The 18,852-nt window shown below is 44.2% G+C and overlaps 1 protein-coding gene across 1 annotated transcript; it reads right to left on the minus strand.

Moving 5' to 3' along the window:
- Positions 1-16,076: 16,076 nt before the first annotated feature.
- Positions 16,077-17,873, minus strand: LOC105716876 (uncharacterized). The gene is given in 2 exon segments (XM_012451735.3): positions 16,077-17,815; positions 17,817-17,873. Coding segments are annotated over 2 exon segments (462 nt in total). The 5' UTR covers position 17,873; the 3' UTR covers positions 16,077-17,409.
- Positions 17,874-18,852: the final 979 nt, after the last annotated feature.

Below are 18,852 nucleotides of genomic sequence, written 5' to 3' on the forward strand. Positions count from 1 at the left end.
GTTATTGGGCATTTCCTCTTTGTGAGCTGGTAGGGGGAAGCAGCAGTGCTATTCAGTGAAATCATCTGAGGTGGGGACCCTTTCTCCTACCACCAAGGCTTGTCCATTTTCTGAGTACAGTACAGAGTCTGAAAATGCTCAAGATGTGATTGAGCATTTTCAGACCTTGTATGTACTCATACACACACTAGGCATACCACATGCTTACACTTATTACCACTTATTTTTTCCAGTTCCAGATTGGTAACCCCAACTTGTGCTTGGGGGAAGCACCTGGAGTGTAGGGTAGGGCACCTGGTGCTACTGACTTTCAAGGGCCAGATAAGAGCCTATGTCAAGAAAGGGTTCTCTCAGGTGCTGCCTCTGCCTACTGTTGCCTTATCCCTTTCTCTATGGAAAGGCTACCAAGGACATTGTTGAAATACCCTTGGCTCTTTCTAAAACATTTGCTGTCTCACTTTCATCAGGCACATTTTAAGATCCGTTGCTAGTTGAATATATCCAAGATGACTTTCTGTTACATTGCCCCAAAGCCCTGGTAACCATGTGAATTTTGTGACCCGTGCTTATGTCCATCAGTGGCTAAAAACAGTGTTCTCAGATCCTAGAGGACTATCGTGGTTTTGAACAGTGCTCCATAAAGACAGCCATCTGCTCAGGGTTTACCTATTTTCATCATTCATATTTAATGGGATGTAAGATTTTTTAATCATTTAGACAATATTAATAGGTTCGGGTAGAATGAAGTAGTTTAATGAGACCACAGCATTCTTTTTTATAGCATTAGTGGTTAACTCTGGTCTGGACAAATTTCAACTTCAGTAATCACACTCCACCTACCTGAATTCTTCCCACAGTTTCAGCATTTCCACTTTAGATTTCATGCCCCACTGGACATTGTCTAAATAGCTTTACTGCTTCCGAGGGCAAGTATGGGCATGTAGGATGAAGCAGTGCCTCTCTGTTGCTGGGAAATACTACCATATCTAAGGGGTCCTATCAGTGTTGAGGTAAGGAGAAGTCTGCAGTGGGGAAGTCACACCTGGATTCACAGCTGCCAGCCAGGAGAGCCAGTGAATGACTGCCCATTCAGAGAATGGCTTTTCCTACTTCCTGCAGTGTCAGCCACATAAGCCAAGGCAAGCCAAATGTGGGTTTGGGCTGGGTAAGCTCTGATAGATTCCCATCTGTATGCTCAAGCTTTTCACCTACAGGTGGAAGAAATGAATGGGAGGATGAAAGTGAGGAAAGCCAGGGGTCTACTGTTTTTGGGCTACTGCATTAAAATACCTTCCTTGACACCTGTAGCCCCAGGTGGGACAATCTCATATTCCAAGCCTCAAACTTGTTGGAAGAAATCTTTCAAGAATTAGAGGGAATCACATTAGGTCTCAAGCACTGTTCTGAAGCCAATCTACCTCTTCACCCCAACAGTGTTTAGAAATGACCCCTTAATAAAAAAAATGCTGTATATATACAATGGGATATTATTCAGCCATAAATAAGATTGAAATTCTGTCATCTGCAGCAACGTGGATCAGCCTGGAGGACATTATGTTAAGTGAAATAAGCCAGACACAGAAAGCTAAAGAAGTTGATCTCATAGAAGTGGAGAGTAGAATAGTGGTTACTAGCAGCTGGGAAGGGTTGGAAGAGTGAAAAGAGAGAGGTTGGTTAAAGCAGGGGTCCCCAGTCCCTGGGCCATGGACCAGAACTGATCTACGGCCTGTTAGGAACCAGGCCTCGCAGGAGGAGGTGAGCAGTGGGAAAGCAAGCATTACCGCCTGAGCTCCACCTCTGGTCAGATCAGTGGTGGCATTAGATTGTCATAGGAGCACAAACCCTATTGTGAACTGCACATGTGAGGGATCTAGGTTGTGTGTTGCTTATGAGAATCTAATGACACCTGCCCCATCTGTGGAAAAACTGTCTTCCATGAAACCAGTCGTTGGTGCCAAAAAGGTTGGAGACCACTGGGTTAAATAATAGAAAAATACGAGTAGACTGGAGGAATAAGTTCTGGTGTTCTATAGCACTGTAGGATGTCTATAGTTAAGAATTTAAGATACATCTTTGGATAACTAGAAGACAGGATTTTGAATGTTCCCAACACAAATGATAAATGTCTGCTGTGACAGATTTGCTAATTATACCCTAATTTGACCACTATACATTGTATGTATTGAAACATCACTGTGTAGCCCATAAACATGTGCAATTATGTATCAATTAAAAAATTAAAAATTAACTCTTTATTATGTTTTGAAGGTACTGACTATGTATCTTAAAATGGACCCAACCGGAGAGCTGGTGGCAGGTGTATGCTGTATGTAAACCAACAGGCTGCACTTGGCAGCTTTTCATCACGACAGATGATTACTTAGTTTGACAGAGGTGAGATGTAGAGTATGCTCTCTTGTCTGCAGCACACAGCTGGGCAGTGGCTGAATTACATGCCTCTATGCTCACCAGCTGCCATGGCATCTTTGAGCTCATGCTTCCATTCTAAAGAGACATATCCAAGTCACAAGGGGTGGATAATCTGTTCCCCCTTTAGTCTCCCTCCATGATGGGAGAAGCTCTTGGTTTTTCAATCAGAATCTTAGTTGGCACCTCATTATGTTAAAAATCAGATTGCAAACACTATTTCATTGCTATTAAGCACAAATGTATACAAGCTTCTTATTAATGAGAACAAAGTTGTTTCGATGACTATAAAATGTTGCAACTGGGTTGAATGACAGTGAATAGTCTCAGCACTGTATTTCTATGTTTTAGCTGTACAGCAACAAGAAGGTCCTGATTTGCATAGAGATCAGATTGCTTAATTTTATGAAAGTGTATACATATAGGTTTAAAGTATAAAAACCCAGAAGAGTCCACAGCTATCTGAAGCTTACAAGAAGTATGGGCAGGAGAAGCATGACTCCTGAGGTTTGGAGACAAATGAGTAATCTGATGGCTTCTGCTAATCCACTGGTGGTCTTCAGTTGCCATTCTGGATATAACTTATTAGATGTTTGTTAAGTGTTTTTTGTTTTTATTACAGTTTCAAAACACAGAGTATTTCAACACACACATTTTTTGAATTAAATGTTTATGGAGGGACGGGCACAGTGGCTCACGCCTGTAATCCCAGCACTTTGGGTGGCCAAGGCTGGCAGATCACCTGAGGTCAGGAGTTCAAGAGAAACCTGGCCAACATGGCAAAAAATTAGCCAAGCATGTTGGCGCACACCTGTAATCCTAGCTACTCGGGCAGCTGAGGAAGGAGAATTGCTTGAACACGGGAGCCAGAGGTTGCAGTGAGCTGAGATCGCACACGGAACTCCAGCCTGCGTGAACAGAGCAAGACTTCATTAAAAAAAAAAAAAAAAAAAAAGTTTATGGAAACTTGAGGCTGTTTTGACAGAACCCCAGGATCCCACAGGACAATCAAAACCACTGCTGGAGCCTCAACATGCCTGGTTATTTTGAGAGCTTTTGGGAAGCCATCATTTGATGAAATGACAGCTTTTTTTTTTTTTTTTTTGGACTTTTCCTCCCAAATGTCAGGCTCAGCATGATCCATCAATATTTATTGAGTGCCTGTCCCTCCAGAGGCACAGCACCTTGCTTGGTTCCAGAATAAATATAGTATAATTTTGTAAGATAAATTAACAATCCATTCTGGGCTAAGAGTTGTAAGGAGCATACGAGTTTGGTCTAGTTGGGTAAAGTACTTCAGACTGGGGCCCAGGTAACATTAGAGTGTTTTATAGGGTTTCACTAAATAGCTTCCACCTCAGTGGCATTAGAACATAGTTGTAACTGCCCCTGTTGAGAAATTATATTTCTTTGCACTCCAATATGTCAGCACCAGAAACCACCCCATACTGGACATGATCATGATTTCTTGAGTGAAGGAGATTGTTTCCGTTCCCATAATGTGGCTCTCTTGCTCCTTAGCAGGAATATGCAAGATGGCTGGAAGAGAAGTGATGTATAAGAAATAGGTTATTTCTTATACACACAGAACAGCATTGGGTGGCTGAGAGTTGTGTTTCTTACTGTGAAGCTGCCCTCTTAGAGGCATTGGGCCCTTCCTATGATGAGGAGATAAGAAGAGACAGAGAGAGGCTAGGCCTCTAAGAGGCTTTCTCGAGGCCTGAAGAGAAGGCAGTTTATAGTATGTTTACTGGTTGAAAAATTAGAGAGAAAAAAATCCATTCATGGGGCAGAAGGAGAGAAAGGATACTAAGAGTAAACCACATGAAAGGAAAATCGGAGTAACTTTCAGAATCACTTGCTATGCAGAAAGAAAAGGAAGGCAGTATTAAATTTGGGATATTAGAAAACAGGAAGCACATACAATAGAATGTTTAAATCACATTTTAACTGACAGGAAGCTGCTGAGAGTTTCCAAACATCAGGCAAATATTGAAACTAGGAATTGGTATAGTCACTTTCCATGAAGCTAGCATTTCCATCTAAATGGTATTTTGGAATGACCTAATTTTACCATATGGGTCAACATGTTAAGTGGGTTTCTGTGTGTCAGCATAGGAGATGGGGGCTGGCCAAACAGCTGGATGGGACAATCATATTCCCCACACCCACATATCCTAGCAGAATGGAAAGGGTGTCTTGGACTGGAAAGAGTGGGAAACCCCCATCATTTTGAGGGACAGTGCTAGTGTGAGTAATGCAAACATTTCCCTAAACTTTCTCTACTTCAAACATCCAAATGAATTCCAGGAACTCTGCATGAAGACATTGCCACCCTGCTGGCATATCCCTCAGCAATGACCTCTTTCCCAGAATTGTGTTTGGGCAGAGGTGGGTAGCCATAGTGACCTGTGTACATGAAGCTATGCTCCTTGGTGAATTGGTTCTTGTTTATCTGGCCTAGCATATCTTGCGGTCTGTGGTACTTATGAATGATGGGGCTTAAGAGTGAAACATGGGGTCAGTCCAGTTGTTGGATCCAAATAGGATGGGATTGTTCCTGTTGGGTAGATGGGTCTAACTGACCCTGCAGCCTTGGAGAAGGTCAGATAGACATTGCTAACAGTCAGCAGTAGGCTGGGGAAGTGCACGTAACATCCTTTGCTCTAGGGAATGTTACACAGTGGGTCCTGCAAGCGCAATGGACAGAGCACTTGAAAGTGAAAAAGAAACACGTTTATTTTCAACCACCCTTCCTTTTTGACATTTTTTGAGGCAAAATTCATACAACATACAATTAACCATTTTCAAATGTACACTTCAGTGGTGTATTCACAATGTTGTGCAACCCCTACCTCTCTAGCTTTAAAACTTTTTCATCACTCCATAAAAACACCCCACACCCATTAAGTCACTTGCCAACTCCCACCCCAACCCCTAAGTAACCTCTAATCTTCCTTCCATCTCTCTGAATTTACATATTCTCGATATATCCTATTAATGGACTCATATAATATGTGACCTTTTGTATCTGGCTTCTTTCACTCGGTATGTTTTCAAGATTCATCCACATTGTACCATGTTTTAGCACTTTGTTCCTTTTTATGGCTGAATAATATTTCATTGTATCATGTAACACAGTTTGTTTATCCATCATAATAGACATTTGGATTGCTTCCACCTTTGGACTCTTAGGAACAATGCTATATAAACATTTTTTTGTGTACAAGTTTCTGTGTGGACATATGTTTTCATTTCACTTGGATATATACTCAGGAGTGGAATTACTGAGTAGTGGTTATTCTATCTTTAACTTTTTTTTCTTTTTTTGAGATGAAGTTTCACTTTTGTTGCCCAGGCTAGAGTGCAATGGCGTGATCTCAGCTCACTGCAACCTCCGCTTCCCAGGTTCAAGCGATTCTCCTGCCTCAGCCTCCTGAGTAGCTCGGATTATAGATGCCCACCACCACGGGCAGCTAATTTTGTATTTTTAGTAGACATGAGGTTTACCATGTTGGTCAGGCTGGTCTCCAACTCCTGACCTCGAGTGATCCACCTGCCTCAGCCTCCCAAAGTTATGAGCTTACAGGTGTGAGCCACTGCGCTCAGCCTGTCCTTAACTTTCTGAGGAGCTGCCAAACTGTTTTCCAAAGTGGCTGCACCATTTTATGTTCCCAGTAGCAATGTATATGGGTTCCTATTTCTTATCCCCACCATCATTACTTTTCTTTGATTACAGCCATCTTAGTGGATGCGAAGTGGCATCTCATTATGGTTTCGATTTGTAATTCCTTAAAGATCATTGATATTGAACACTTTTATGTGCTTATTGGATATTTGTATATTTTCTTTAGAAAAATGTCTATTCTAGTCCTTTGCCCAGTTTTTAATCAGACTTTTTGACTTTTTATTGTTGAGTTGTATTCTTCATATATTCAGGATATGAAACCATTATCGGATATATGATTTGCAAATATTTTCTCTCTGTAGTTTGTCTTTTTCATATTCTTGATAATATCCTTTGACAGACAAAAGTTTTTCATGTTTATGAAGTCCAGTTTATCTATTTTTTTCTATTGTTGCTAATGTTTTTGGTGTCAAATCTAAGAATCCACTGCCAAATCTGAGATCATAACGATTTTCTCCTATGTTTTCTTCTATTAGTTGTATAGTTTTATTCCTTATATTTAGGTCTTTGACTTACTTTGAGTTATTTTTGTATGTGTTGTGAGGTAGCAGTCCAACTTCATTCTTTTGCATGTGATTATCCAGTTGTCTCAACACTATTTGTTAATATTATTCTTTCTCCCATTTAATGTTCTTGGAATCCTTATTGAAAATCAATTGACCACAGAGGTCTGCATTTATTTCTGGACTCTATCTTATTCCATTGGTCTATATGTCCACCCTTATGCCAGTAACACACTGTTTTGATGTAGCTTTGCAGTGAGTTTTGAGATCAGGAAATGTAATTCAACTTTTTTTCTTTTTCAATACTGTTTTGGCTGTCCAAGGCCCCTTGAGTTTCCTTATGAATTTGAAGATTGGCTTTTCCATTGTTGCAAAAAAAAAAAAAAAAAAAAAAAAAAGGCCATTGACATTTTGATAGAGATTGCACTGAATCTGTAGATAGCTTTGGAGACTATTGCCATTTTGATGTTTTTTCTAATACATGAACACAGGATGCCCTTCCATTTATTTAGATGTTTTTAAATTTCTTCCAGCAATATTTTACAGTTTTCAATATACAAGGCATTTATGTCCTTGGTTAAATTTATTACTAGGTATTTTATTATTTTGGATGCTATTATAAAGGAGATTGCTTTTTTTCATTTTATTTTCAGACTGTTCATTACTGGCATTTAGAAACACAACTGATTTTGTGTGTTGAGCTTATACACTACAAGTTTGCTGAACTCATTTATTGGCTCTAGTAGTTGTGTGTGTGTGTGTGTGTGTGTGTATTCTATGGGAATATAATCATATTGTCTGGAAATATAGATAGTTTTACTTCTTCCTTTCCAATTTGGATGCCTTTTATTTCTCTCTCTTGCTTAACTGCTCTGGCTAGGACTTTGAATACTATGTTGAATAGCAGAGGTGTGAACATGGACATCCTGGTCTTGTTCTTAGGAGAAAAGCTTTCAGTCTTTATTAGGTCTGATGTTAGCTGTGGGTTTTTCATAAATGCCCCTTTATCATGTTAAGACATTTGCCTTCTACTCCTAGTTTGCTGAGTGTTTTATTATGAAAGGGTATTAACTTTTGTCAAATGCTTTTTCTGCATATATTGAGATGATCATGTCCCCACCCCCCTCACTTTGTTCTGTTAATGTGGTGTACTACATTGGTTGATTTTTTTTACATCAAACCATCCTTAAATTCCTGGGATAAATCCCACTTGGTCATGGTTTGTTAGTTGGTTTAGTTTAGTTTCAATAGTTAGTTTCAAACAACCAACTATTGGTCTCATTGATTCCTTTTCTTCTATTTCCTATTTCATTTATCTCTGCTCTAATCTTATTGTTTCCTTCCTGCTGCTGGCTTTAGGGTTAGTTTGCTTTTCTTTTTCTAGTCCCTTCAGGTGTAAATTTAGAGTATTGGTTTCAGATCTTTCTTCTTTTTTAATGTAGGTGTTTACAGCTTTAAATTTCCCTCTGGGCACTGCTTTCACTGTATCCCATAAGTTGTTGTATGTTGTATTTTTATTCTCATTCATCTAAAAGCATTTTCTAATTCCCCTAGTGATTTCTTCTTTGACTCATTAGTTCTTTAAGAGTATGTTCTTAATTTCTACGGATTTGCAAAATCTCCAGTTTTTCTCATTATTGATTACTAGCTTTGTTCAATTTGATCAAACATACTTTGTATAATTCCAGCATTTTAAAACATATTGATAATTGTTTTATGGCCTAATATATGCTCTATCCTGGAGAATATCCCATGTACACTTGAGAAGAACGTGTATTGTGCTGTTGTGCAGTACAGTGTTCTTATGTATATTGCATCTAGTTGGTTTATAGTGTTGTTCAAACTATTTCCCTACTGATCTTCTGTCTAGTTGTTCTATCCATTATTTAATGTGGAGTATAGAGGTCCCAAAATATTATTGTAGAACTGTCTACTGTTTCTGTCTTTAATTCCATCAGTGTTTGCTTCATGTATTTTGGAAATCTGTTGTTTGGTGCATACTTATCATTGTTATATCTTCTTTATGAATTAACCCTTTTACCAGTAAAAATTTCCTTCTTTGGCTCTTATGAAAGTTTTTTACTTAAACTCTATTTTGTCTAATAGTGTAACCATCTCAGCTCTCTTGTGGTTACTATTTGGATGGAATATCCATTTCCATCCTTTCACTTTCAACCTGTATCTTTGGGTCTAAACTGAGTGTCTTGTCAGTAGCATATAATTGGATCATGTTGTTTTTTAATCCATTCTGCCAATGTCTGTCTTTTAATTGGTGAGCTTAATCCATTTACATTTAAAGTGATTACTGATAATAAAGGACGTTTGCCATTGTGCTATATATCTTTTTTTGTTCCTCAGTTCCTCATATACTGCCTTCTTTTGTGTTTGATGTATTTTTTTTTGGTAATATCCACTTTGAATCCCACTTCATTTCCTCTTTTCTCTTTTTTTAAGTTATTTTCTTAGTGGTTATCATGGGGATTATAGCTAACGTCCTTTTATAACAATTTAGTATGATCACTCCCATTTTTTTCTTTTTCATCTTAAATAGACCTTATTTTTCAGAGAAGTTTAGGTTCACAGCAAAATTGAGCAAAATGTATAGAGGGTTCCCCTACATTTCCTATATACCCATCCCACACACAGCCTACCCCACTATCAACATCCTGCATCAGAGTGGCAAATTTGTTATAACTGATGAACCTACATTAATGCATCATTATTATCCAAAGTCCAAAGTTTACATTAGGGTTCACTTTTGGTATTCTCCATTCTATGAGTTCTGACAAATGCACAATGAAATGTATCCACCATTATGGTATTATACAGAATAGTAGTTTCATTGCCCTAGAAATCCTCTGTGCTTAGCCCATTCATTTCTGTCTCCTCCTAACACCTGGCAACCACTGACCTTGATCACTCCTTTTTAATAATTATAATAGCCAACATTTATTGAGCGCTTACTGTGAAGAACCATGTTATACACTTTTCAATAGCCTTATGAGTTTCCTTTATAGAATAAGAATCAAGTTCAAAGAAGTTGTCACTTATCTGAGGCCACCTAGCTATAAAGTGGCAAAGCTAGGTTTCAAACCAAGTTTGTCAGGCTCCAGAGACTGAGCTTTTTGCCATTCACTGTTGTCTTGATAAGGATGATGATGGTGACAATGGTGGCGGTAATGGTTGTGGTGATGGTAGTGGTGGTATCTAGCAAATGTGTTGCCAGGCACTGTGCCAAGTGCCTCATCTACTCAATCCTCACAATAGCCATATGAAGCAGATGCTATCATTATTGCCATTTTGTAGATGAGCAAACTGAGGCTCAGACGTTAGTTAACAATCTCAAATGCACAGAACCTACTGAGCGGAGGCTAGTGACTATCACTATCATTGAAGATTTTATTTTGACGATCTGCTATCTCTCTCTAGAAATGGAGATGGCAGGCCGGGCACGGTGGCTCAAGCCTGTAATCCCAGCACTTTGGGAGGCCGAGGCGGGTGGATCACAAGGTCAAGAGATCGAGACCATCCTGGTCAACAAGGTGAAACCCCGTCTCTACTAATACAAAAAATTAGCTGGGCATGGTGGCACGTGCCTGTAATCCCAGCTACTCAGGAGGCTGAGGCAGGAGAATTGCCTGAACCCAGGAGGCGGAGGTTGCAGTGAGCCGAGATCGCGCCATTGCACTCCTGCCTGGGTAACAAGAGCGAAACTCCGCCTCAAAAAAAAAAAAAAAAAAAAAAAGAAATGGAGATGGCAAAGGTGTTTTCAATCCCTGAAAACTGATTGGTTGGTTTGGTTTTTGAAGTTCAAAATCCAAGGACTTAGCCTTTATATTATTTAGTTCTTTTACAAGGATACCTGAGTTCTGATGGCAATGCTCTCCTACGGGCAAATCTGACTCTGCCCTTGGCTGTCCAGCCTTAGTCATTGTCTTTCTAGTCAGGGGAGGACCGCCCTCAGGCTTCTGGGTACACGACTAGAGCTCAGAAATAGCCCCCTAATCGGCCTCATCAGCTTTGAAGGAGGCCACTGCAGGAGGGGCCTAAGTAGGCCAACACTTTAACCCAGTTACGTGAGGGCAGCTGTAATCCAGGCTGATCATGTCTTGCTAAGCTCTCTGGGGGAGAAATGTCCAAAAGCGGCTTCCTGTGACCAAGTATCCCTAGATCTCACTATGCAGACACTACTCTCCCCTTCTGGAAGAGGTTGGCCTCAAGGTTACAAGGGCAGAGCTTAATTTGAGTGACTGCCAGGACTGAGGAAAGTTGGTGGCAATTCCTAACTGCAGTGAAATGCCCATGGTTCGGGATGTCCTAGGACAAAGTGCTGCTTTTCCTTGAAAGGCTTACTACCTAACTCTTCTTCTGCCTTGTTGGAGGAGCTACAGAAATCACTGTGTTCTGCATGGGCCAGACAGCCACTCACATCAACTCAGGGAGTTCAGGACATGCTGGGCTTCATACCACCACCCCTACTTCTGCTGGTTCACCTCACCTCTGGCAACGACTTGCCCTAGGAGTTCCCCAGGGAAGCAGGCTGATTTGTCTGGCCAGGCGGTGGTTGGGAAAGAAAGAAACCAGAGCTATTGGGGTGGCTGGCCTAGCTTGTCTGACTGCCTCCCTGCCATTTGGCACGGTGAGCTTCCTTATGCAGCTGTGCTCTGCCTCATCCCTCTCATGTCCCACAAACCATCTGTCCCAAGAGAGAGCTCAACAAAGTGGGTCTCTCTCTGGTCAAGAAGCAGATAGCTTTCCTGGCCTGGGTGGATGCTAGCAGGGAAGGAAAAAGAGGAATGTTAGAATGAGGCTGTATGCTAAAAGTTTGTATATTTTTCCAAAAGCATTTTCTCTAGCAAGAAGGTGACTTTCATGGGGGAAGAGGAAGAGGAATCTAAGTTAACAATTACAGTATTTAATTGATTATAAGATGTCTGTTATTTTGTATACCACTGAAAAAGAAAAAAGTTGCTCATTAAACTGTCGTGCCACTGATTTTAAGATGCATTCCAATTTTAGTGATGTTAAAATGTGAAAAAATGTGTCTTAGAGTCCATGAAATAAACTGAGGTATCACCTGTCCTACACACGAGCACCCACTCACATACACACCACAGACCGCAACCACACAGGGCACATTAAGGCAGAGCGGGTATGAGCACAGTCAAAAGCCCACTATCCTCTGTGCTCTGAGAACAAGCATAGCAACCAAACTCTCTGAAATAGGAGCCCCTTGCACTGGACAGAACTTTGTGAAGCCTTCTCACGCCCATTGATCTCACTGGATTCCTCATAAATGTCCTGTGAGGCAAGCAAGACAAGGGTATTTATTACTGTTTTACAAATGGAGTTCAGAAAAGGTATGACGTTGCCAAGGGCACTCGGGACCTGAAAGGGAAGAAGTGGGACAGTAGGCCCTGCCTGCTCAGTCCTCCTAAATGCTGGTTTCACTACTACAGGACAACTGCTATTATTTAGGAAAGGGATAGAGATATAACTACTGAGGTTGTAAATAAGTGTCTTTTAACTCCTTTTCCCAACAACATTATTTACAAAATCTCAATATACAAGACAGAATATAAGTGGAGTTGTTCTTGGCGAAGCAAGGGGAAAGGCCAGAACACCACCCACTCTACCCCCACGCATTCCCCACCGCCTGAAGTGGCTTCTGAGGCACCGCCCCAGCATCCCTGAGATGCTGAGGAACAATCTGGAAACCTCTGGAGCAAGGGAGCTTCAACTGTATTGGTAATGTTCTTTTTCTTAAGCCGGATTTAGCTATTATTCTTGATACATTTCGGTATATCTTAAATACTTCTTTTTAAAAGGCACTGCTATAGATGGTCGGGTCAAAGAGATGACTCAGAACCTGCCTGCAAACTTGAAAGCAAAAGAAAGTTGCTTTGAATTATGAGCCTGGGTGAGGCCTGCGCACTGAGATTTTGAAAGCTCTCCAGGTGATTAATGTGCAACAAAATTGACAACCCACTGTACTAGAGTTATCTTGTTAGCTCTGACATGCTAAAAATCTGAGTGTATGTCTTGGAATGCATAGGATGGTTCCTCTGTTCTCAGGGGACAGAATACTAGAGAGCCCAAGGTCTTTCTAAAAATGCAATACCCATAAGCACAAGCCTCCTGAGTATAGAAAAGGGACAGCAATGGCAGGTTGGCATCACCTGGGCAAGCCCCTTGGATGGAAAGGGGAAGTGTGGAAGGGAGCAGAGTGGCCTGCTGGCTGGAACAGTGGTGGGGCTGAGAATAGGTTGTTGGACAGGAGAACAGCTCTGTGATTCATGCTTAGTCCTGTTTCCTAGCAGAGATGTGTCAAGGAAGCCTCCACCCCCATTGCGAAGACCTGCCTCAGTGTGAAATGCAGAGACTATTGGCTGGCTGAGATGTAGGAGTTAACTGAAAGTTACGAAGTCAGCTGCGGAGGGCATCCATTAGCCACAGGAGAAGCCTCTCCCTACTGCCTCCCTGGCTTTTAAACCCCTTTGCCCAGCAGCCCAGACATCCCAGGTGTGCAATTCAGATGCTGGGCAGGGTGCTGATTGTGGGGAGGGTAGGTTCAGACAGTAACAGAGTCATTGACTTTTGACTACGTTGGACTTGCCTGTTGCCAAGGTTAGCAAACCACACATCCTTTGAATAAACCATTGCATTTTGTCAGGCTGACATCTGTGTATTTCTATTCCTCCACTGGCTTTGGCAAACCAGGACAAGAGAAAAGCTCATTGGGGGATCAGGTTGTAGCCATCTCAAGCTGCTTCCTACCCCTCATGGGGGTAGATGACACATTCCATGGGCTGGTGGGGCTTTTGCCATGCAAACTAACTCTGTGTGCCCCCAGGGAAGGAAGGGGTAATCCTGGTGGTGATTAACAGCTATCAAGGATATGGAAAAGCAGCTGGACACCTTGCCCAGAGGTCCAGGGAAGAATCAGGTGCAAGAGTTGCTGTTGGTCTCAGTGCTTTTCCCTCACAATACTGCCTGTTCACCCAGGACACCAACTATATAGAGCCCTGCAGGGAAGCAAGATGGGGCCCCTCAGCAAGAAGCTTGAGGTGCCTGGGCAAACAAAGGCATCCCAGCCCTATCCATGAGAATTCATTGGATGGGCATGGCTTATGTAGCCTAGGGTTCTCCTTCAGAGAACACTGGTGCCTCCTACCATATTTTAGCACTCAGGTATAAGATCCTTGTTCAATGAAAGGAACAGGTCCTGTGCCAGGGGCTGGAGGATGAATCAGACCCCACCTGGCCCTCAAGTAGCTTAACGTCTACAGAGGGAGAGAGACCAGTAATGAATCACGTAAGAGGGAAGCAAATGGTGGCCAGAGTTAGTACCAGGTGCTGTAGGAGCAAAGTGGACTGGCACCTAACATAGCCTGGGGCTCAGGGAAGACTGCAGAGAGGAGCTAAACTTTGAGTGGAGGCCTTAGGACGAAAAGGGAGAGCGGGGAGCCGAGAAGACAGCACAAAGGAAACAAATGGCAAGAATCTGGGAAATGGCCTGGCATGCCAAAAGGGAGCACATCCGCTGGAGCGAAGGGCCTCCCTGCACGCTTCTTTTGGGAGTGTGGGGCTGAGGAGATGCCTCTGAAGATGCTTACAGAGCCCAGGGCTGGCGTGTTACCCGGAAAGAGCCAGAGGCCCAGGGAAGTGATGCAGATTTGCATTTGAAAAGACTGTTGCCTGCAGGAGGGAATACACATTAGAGTGGGGATGGGGATGGGGATGGTAGTAGGGGCAGATACACTGCCCAGGGTAGAGATGGCAATGGCCTAGGCCATTGGCTTTTTTAGCTCTCTTCCTCAAAAGGAACACATGGGGAAAGGACATGAACCAACTCTCCTCACCTTCTCTCTGCCAGTCTCTTTCCATCCTTCCCCTTTGCTGTATCTGGCCCCCTTTCTTCTGTGCCTTTCAGCTCTGCTTTGAGGCTACTGCTGGCAAGCCTTGATTCCTCTGTTTTCTGCACTTCTAGGCCTCCCCTTTCTCTCTGATCTTCCCCGCCACTGCCGGCTCTCCTTCCACTTCTATAATGACTGGGGGTCCCTAGGCAAGGGGTCTACCCAGCAATGCCAGCACACTGGAACGGCAGAGGGAACTGGTGGAGGGTAGAGAGCATGTGAGCTCTGGGGTCTAACAAAACTAGTTTCCAATTTCAGCTTGTCCATTTATTAGTGAGCCTTCATATTCTGTTGCTCCCTGCCAAACAATGACAGCATTGCCAGTCAGATAACTGTAGTTTTATGGGGATTCTAAGAGGTAACAAGGGCTGGGTGCAGTGGTTTACGCCTGTAATCCCAGCACTTTGGGAGGCTGAGGCGGGAAGATCACCTGAGGTCAAGAGTTCGAGAGCAGCCTGACCAACATGGAGAAATCCCGTCTCTACTAAAAATACAAAATTTGCCAGGTGTTGTGGCGCATGCCTGTAATCCCAGATACTCGGGAAGCTGAGACAAGAGAATTGCTTGAACCTGGGACATGGCGATTGCGGTGAGCCAAGATCGTGCCATTGCACTCCAGCCTGGGCAACAAGAGCGAAACTTTGTCTCAAAAACAAAAAACAGGTAATGAGAGGGATTTAGCTCCGTGTCTGGCATGCAGTTGGAGCTACTACTTTGCTGATAAAGAACCTGAGGCATCAAGAGAAGTGACTTTTCTAGGCTGCTAATCTTCTAGTTCATGATTGCAGGGCACTGCCTCATTCATAGCCTGGGTGCCCAACCACTGGTAAATGAGGAAATGCACCTGCACTGGCGGCCAGGTCTGTCTAGCTGTGTCCCCTCTAAAAACAGCAGCCCTGGTGAAAGCCTGAATAGGGCCTCTGTCCTGTGTAAAAAGGGACAATCACAGTCATCATGGGCTGCTCAGCAAGTAGCCTTGGAAAAGCAGGTCTGTTTCCAAAGGGTAGGCTATCTTGTTCATGGTCCGACCCATGCTGGGTGCAGGCCTGTGCTGAGAAGTGCTGGTGCAGAGCTGGCCCTCAGGAAATTTGGGTTGAGTGGGCCTGAATTTGTTTGCCTTCTCCAGCTCAGTCATCCAGCCTCACCCAGTGTGCTTTGGGTCCCAGAGAGCCCAGCAAATGGGCCTGGCAGACAAGCCCTGCTAAGAGCAAATAGTCTGATGGGTCCCTGGCAGAAGTAGGCAATGTGTGGGAATTCAAGGCCAACCAACCACACAGCTACCAGGACAAAGCTGTGCTGAGAGAGCCCAGCTGTCCTTTGAGGGTCTTCCACAGTACAGAGGGCCAAAGGCCCCTTTTGTCTACTTTTCAAAGCAGAGGGCCTTCTGAGAGGGTTCTGGGAAGCAAGGCCAGGACTCCTGGGTCTCATAAATCTTCTAATTAACAGTAAATGAAGAAAACATTATAGCAGTAAGTAAGTCCCATGGTGAGGGTTCCTTTTCATTCAAGGATCTCCAACAACAGAACACTTGAGACTAAAATGCAGAATGCTAAGTAAACAAATTAATGACCATTTATTTCCAAAGGCAACTGCAGAAACCATTTCATTACAATCAAGAGATTTTACAAAACAGAGAAAACACATTACAAAATGCCCCAAGAGGTGAGCAAACTGGTGGGGTCACAGAGCACGCAAGAACCAGCCTTACCCTGCTGCTGTTGAGGAAGAGTACAAAGACTGGTTCTAAAGAGAGCCACTGTGTGGGGTTTCAGGGGAGACAGTGAGGGGTCTGCCCAGTGCATAGCAATCCCAACTGGAAATCGAGGAAGGATAGGGGTAGGGAAAGAGGGGCAGAGGCATTTGCTAAGCTCCTGACAGAAACCATTACAGATCAGCCTATCATATTCTCTTCACTACAGTAACACCAATATAAATGAAGGAATCTTTAAAACAAAACACAAAACTGACACCAAAAGAAAGCAAGAGTTTTCAAAACAACAGCTTGTTTTGAAATGACTTTTGTTTTGTTTTTCATGGGGTTTTGTCTGTTTCGTGCCATGAGGAGCAAACCAGTGTACAAAAATGTCACAGACAAGAGCAACAAGCGACTAGGTTTTCCTGAGCCCCAATCAGCTCACTCTACATACATAAGAAGAGGGCTGCCTCCCTGTCACTGACTCTACCCAGCACAGAGCAGGCAGGATGGGCAGTGGGGGGAACCCCTTCCCAGCCTGGGGCCTTGCCGAGGAGTCCACGAGGGCCTGCAGGAAACCCTCCACAATCAGCATCAGTGTCTTCTCTGAGAGCATCACACATGGTCCTTTTTTCCTCCTCCCCTACCTCCCCTTCAGTAGAAACCAGTAAGAAAATCCTTTTCAGGAGGGGACAGATGACTCTGGGTCAACATCTACAAATCCAGGGAAGTATTTTTGGCAGAGGGACTGGGGCAAAGGGCCCTTCTGCTGCCCCCTGAGCCACCTAGCTCATCCACAGGGCACTGCCCTGTGCAACAACCAGTGCACAGAGATGTGCTGACAACTTGCACTCTGTGGGGAGCGGTGCCCACTTCATAAGACACTGAATTACCAATGATCACAAATATAAAAACCCCAACATAGGCTACAGCAAAAGGGATGATCTGACAGCTAGACTGAGGTACTGTACAGTAAAGTTCGCTGATCACCTCAGTTAGCCCAGCGACCCTGCAAGTAGCTTCTACGAATGCTCCACGGGAGAGGGGGAGGGAGAGAGGGAGAGAGGGAGGGGGAGGGAGAGAGGGAGAGAGAGGGAGAGAGAGAGAGAGAGATAGAGAGAGAAAGAGAGAGATTGCTGACTTGGGGAGACTGAGTCTGTTGCTTCAGAACCCCGCATGCCCTCACAGGCTGACAGAGGAATATGTTACTGTTGTGCCTCTGGGAGGAAGGTGGGTCAGATCATCTTTGGTGAACAAAACCAAATACTGAGGGCCGGGAGGACCCAAAGTCGGCGTGACTGGGTCTCTGCTATTCGGAGTGGATGCCACAAGTTGGCCAGCTCCACAGACTGTACTCCTTGGCCCACATCCCTGGTCAAGGCTACCTGGGGGCTGGAGGGACCACTCTTTTCCCTTTCTGAGGCCATTTGAAAGGAAACTGCCCTCTTCTACAAACACCCTCATACATGCGCAGAGCTCCCACACGCTGGCAAATGGCACATCGAAATCTGGCTGGCGAACCGGCTCGGCACTGACAGCAAAGCCCTGAGGAGGAGCTGGGAAGACAGGCCCACTGGCTACTGGGTGCAAGCTCCAGCTTCTCCCTCACTCTTGTACCAAAGCTGGAGCAGCAGAGGGTCGGCATTGGGCAGATATGGGGGCTACCCTGTAAGGCAGGTTGCCAGGGGTCTGGTTGGGTTCCTTCTCTCCATGTTGGCTTGGCCCAAGAAAAGAGTAAGATTCAGACCAGTTCAGATGCCTGCTGCTCCCCAATGCCTCAAATACAGGCCATGGCTCCCTGTGAAGTCTATTGACTGGGCCACCTCTGTTCTTTCAACCTACATGTTTCTGAGCCAGTCTGGCCCCTAAAGCCCTGCATGTCCCCTTCACGTCTTCCTTCCCCTGACAGGTGGATCTGTCTCTGGCTTGGCCATGCCAGGCATGTGGCCTTTGCTTTCTTCTCTCCTTCCAAGCACCAGAAAGTGCCCTCCAGAATGGGGCGCTGAGCTGTAGCCAGAGCAAATGTAAGCTTGTGGAGGCATGCCAACATGGGGAAAGCTCAAGCTACTGGGCAACCTGTGCCATGCCACAGAAACGAGGAGGAGGAGAGGGCCTACACAGTCACACTGCCTGACATTCCAAGGCTAGTCCTCAGCTGAGGCACAGATCCTCTGCTGGCAGCAACTCCAAGCTCTGGTGGAGGACAGGCCAGGCCCCCAGGGGCTCCTCCCACAACCCCCTTCCGACTTCTCCTTTTGTAAAGAGGCCATGGGGCACTGAGGCCTTCTATGTTTCCTCGGATCTGCCATTCCTACATGTAGCAGTTTGATAATGGGCAGGGCCAATCCAGCCATTCAAGAGGTACCTCTCCTAAAGGGCAACCCTAGGGTAAGAGGCACTTAGAAAAGCTTGGCCCTGCCCTCAAAAAGGGCCGAAAACAAAGCTTACACATCAAAAGGAGCTCAGGGTAGTAAGAGCATTTGGTGTTCTCCCCTCCTGCTCCCCAAGCCTTGGGGACTGATAGCCTCAATGCCCGCAGGTCTCTGCAGAAGGACGGTCCCTCCCAGGGTTGCTTCCTGTAGGTCCATTTGCTACAGTAATGACCACTGAAGCACTGAAGCTCAG

Source organism: Aotus nancymaae, unplaced genomic scaffold, assembly GCF_030222135.1.
Source record: "Aotus nancymaae isolate 86718 unplaced genomic scaffold, 86718_ANA_hifiasm-v0.15.2.pri h1tg000004l, whole genome shotgun sequence".
In the NCBI taxonomy this organism is placed as follows: Eukaryota; Metazoa; Chordata; class Mammalia; order Primates; family Aotidae; genus Aotus; species Aotus nancymaae.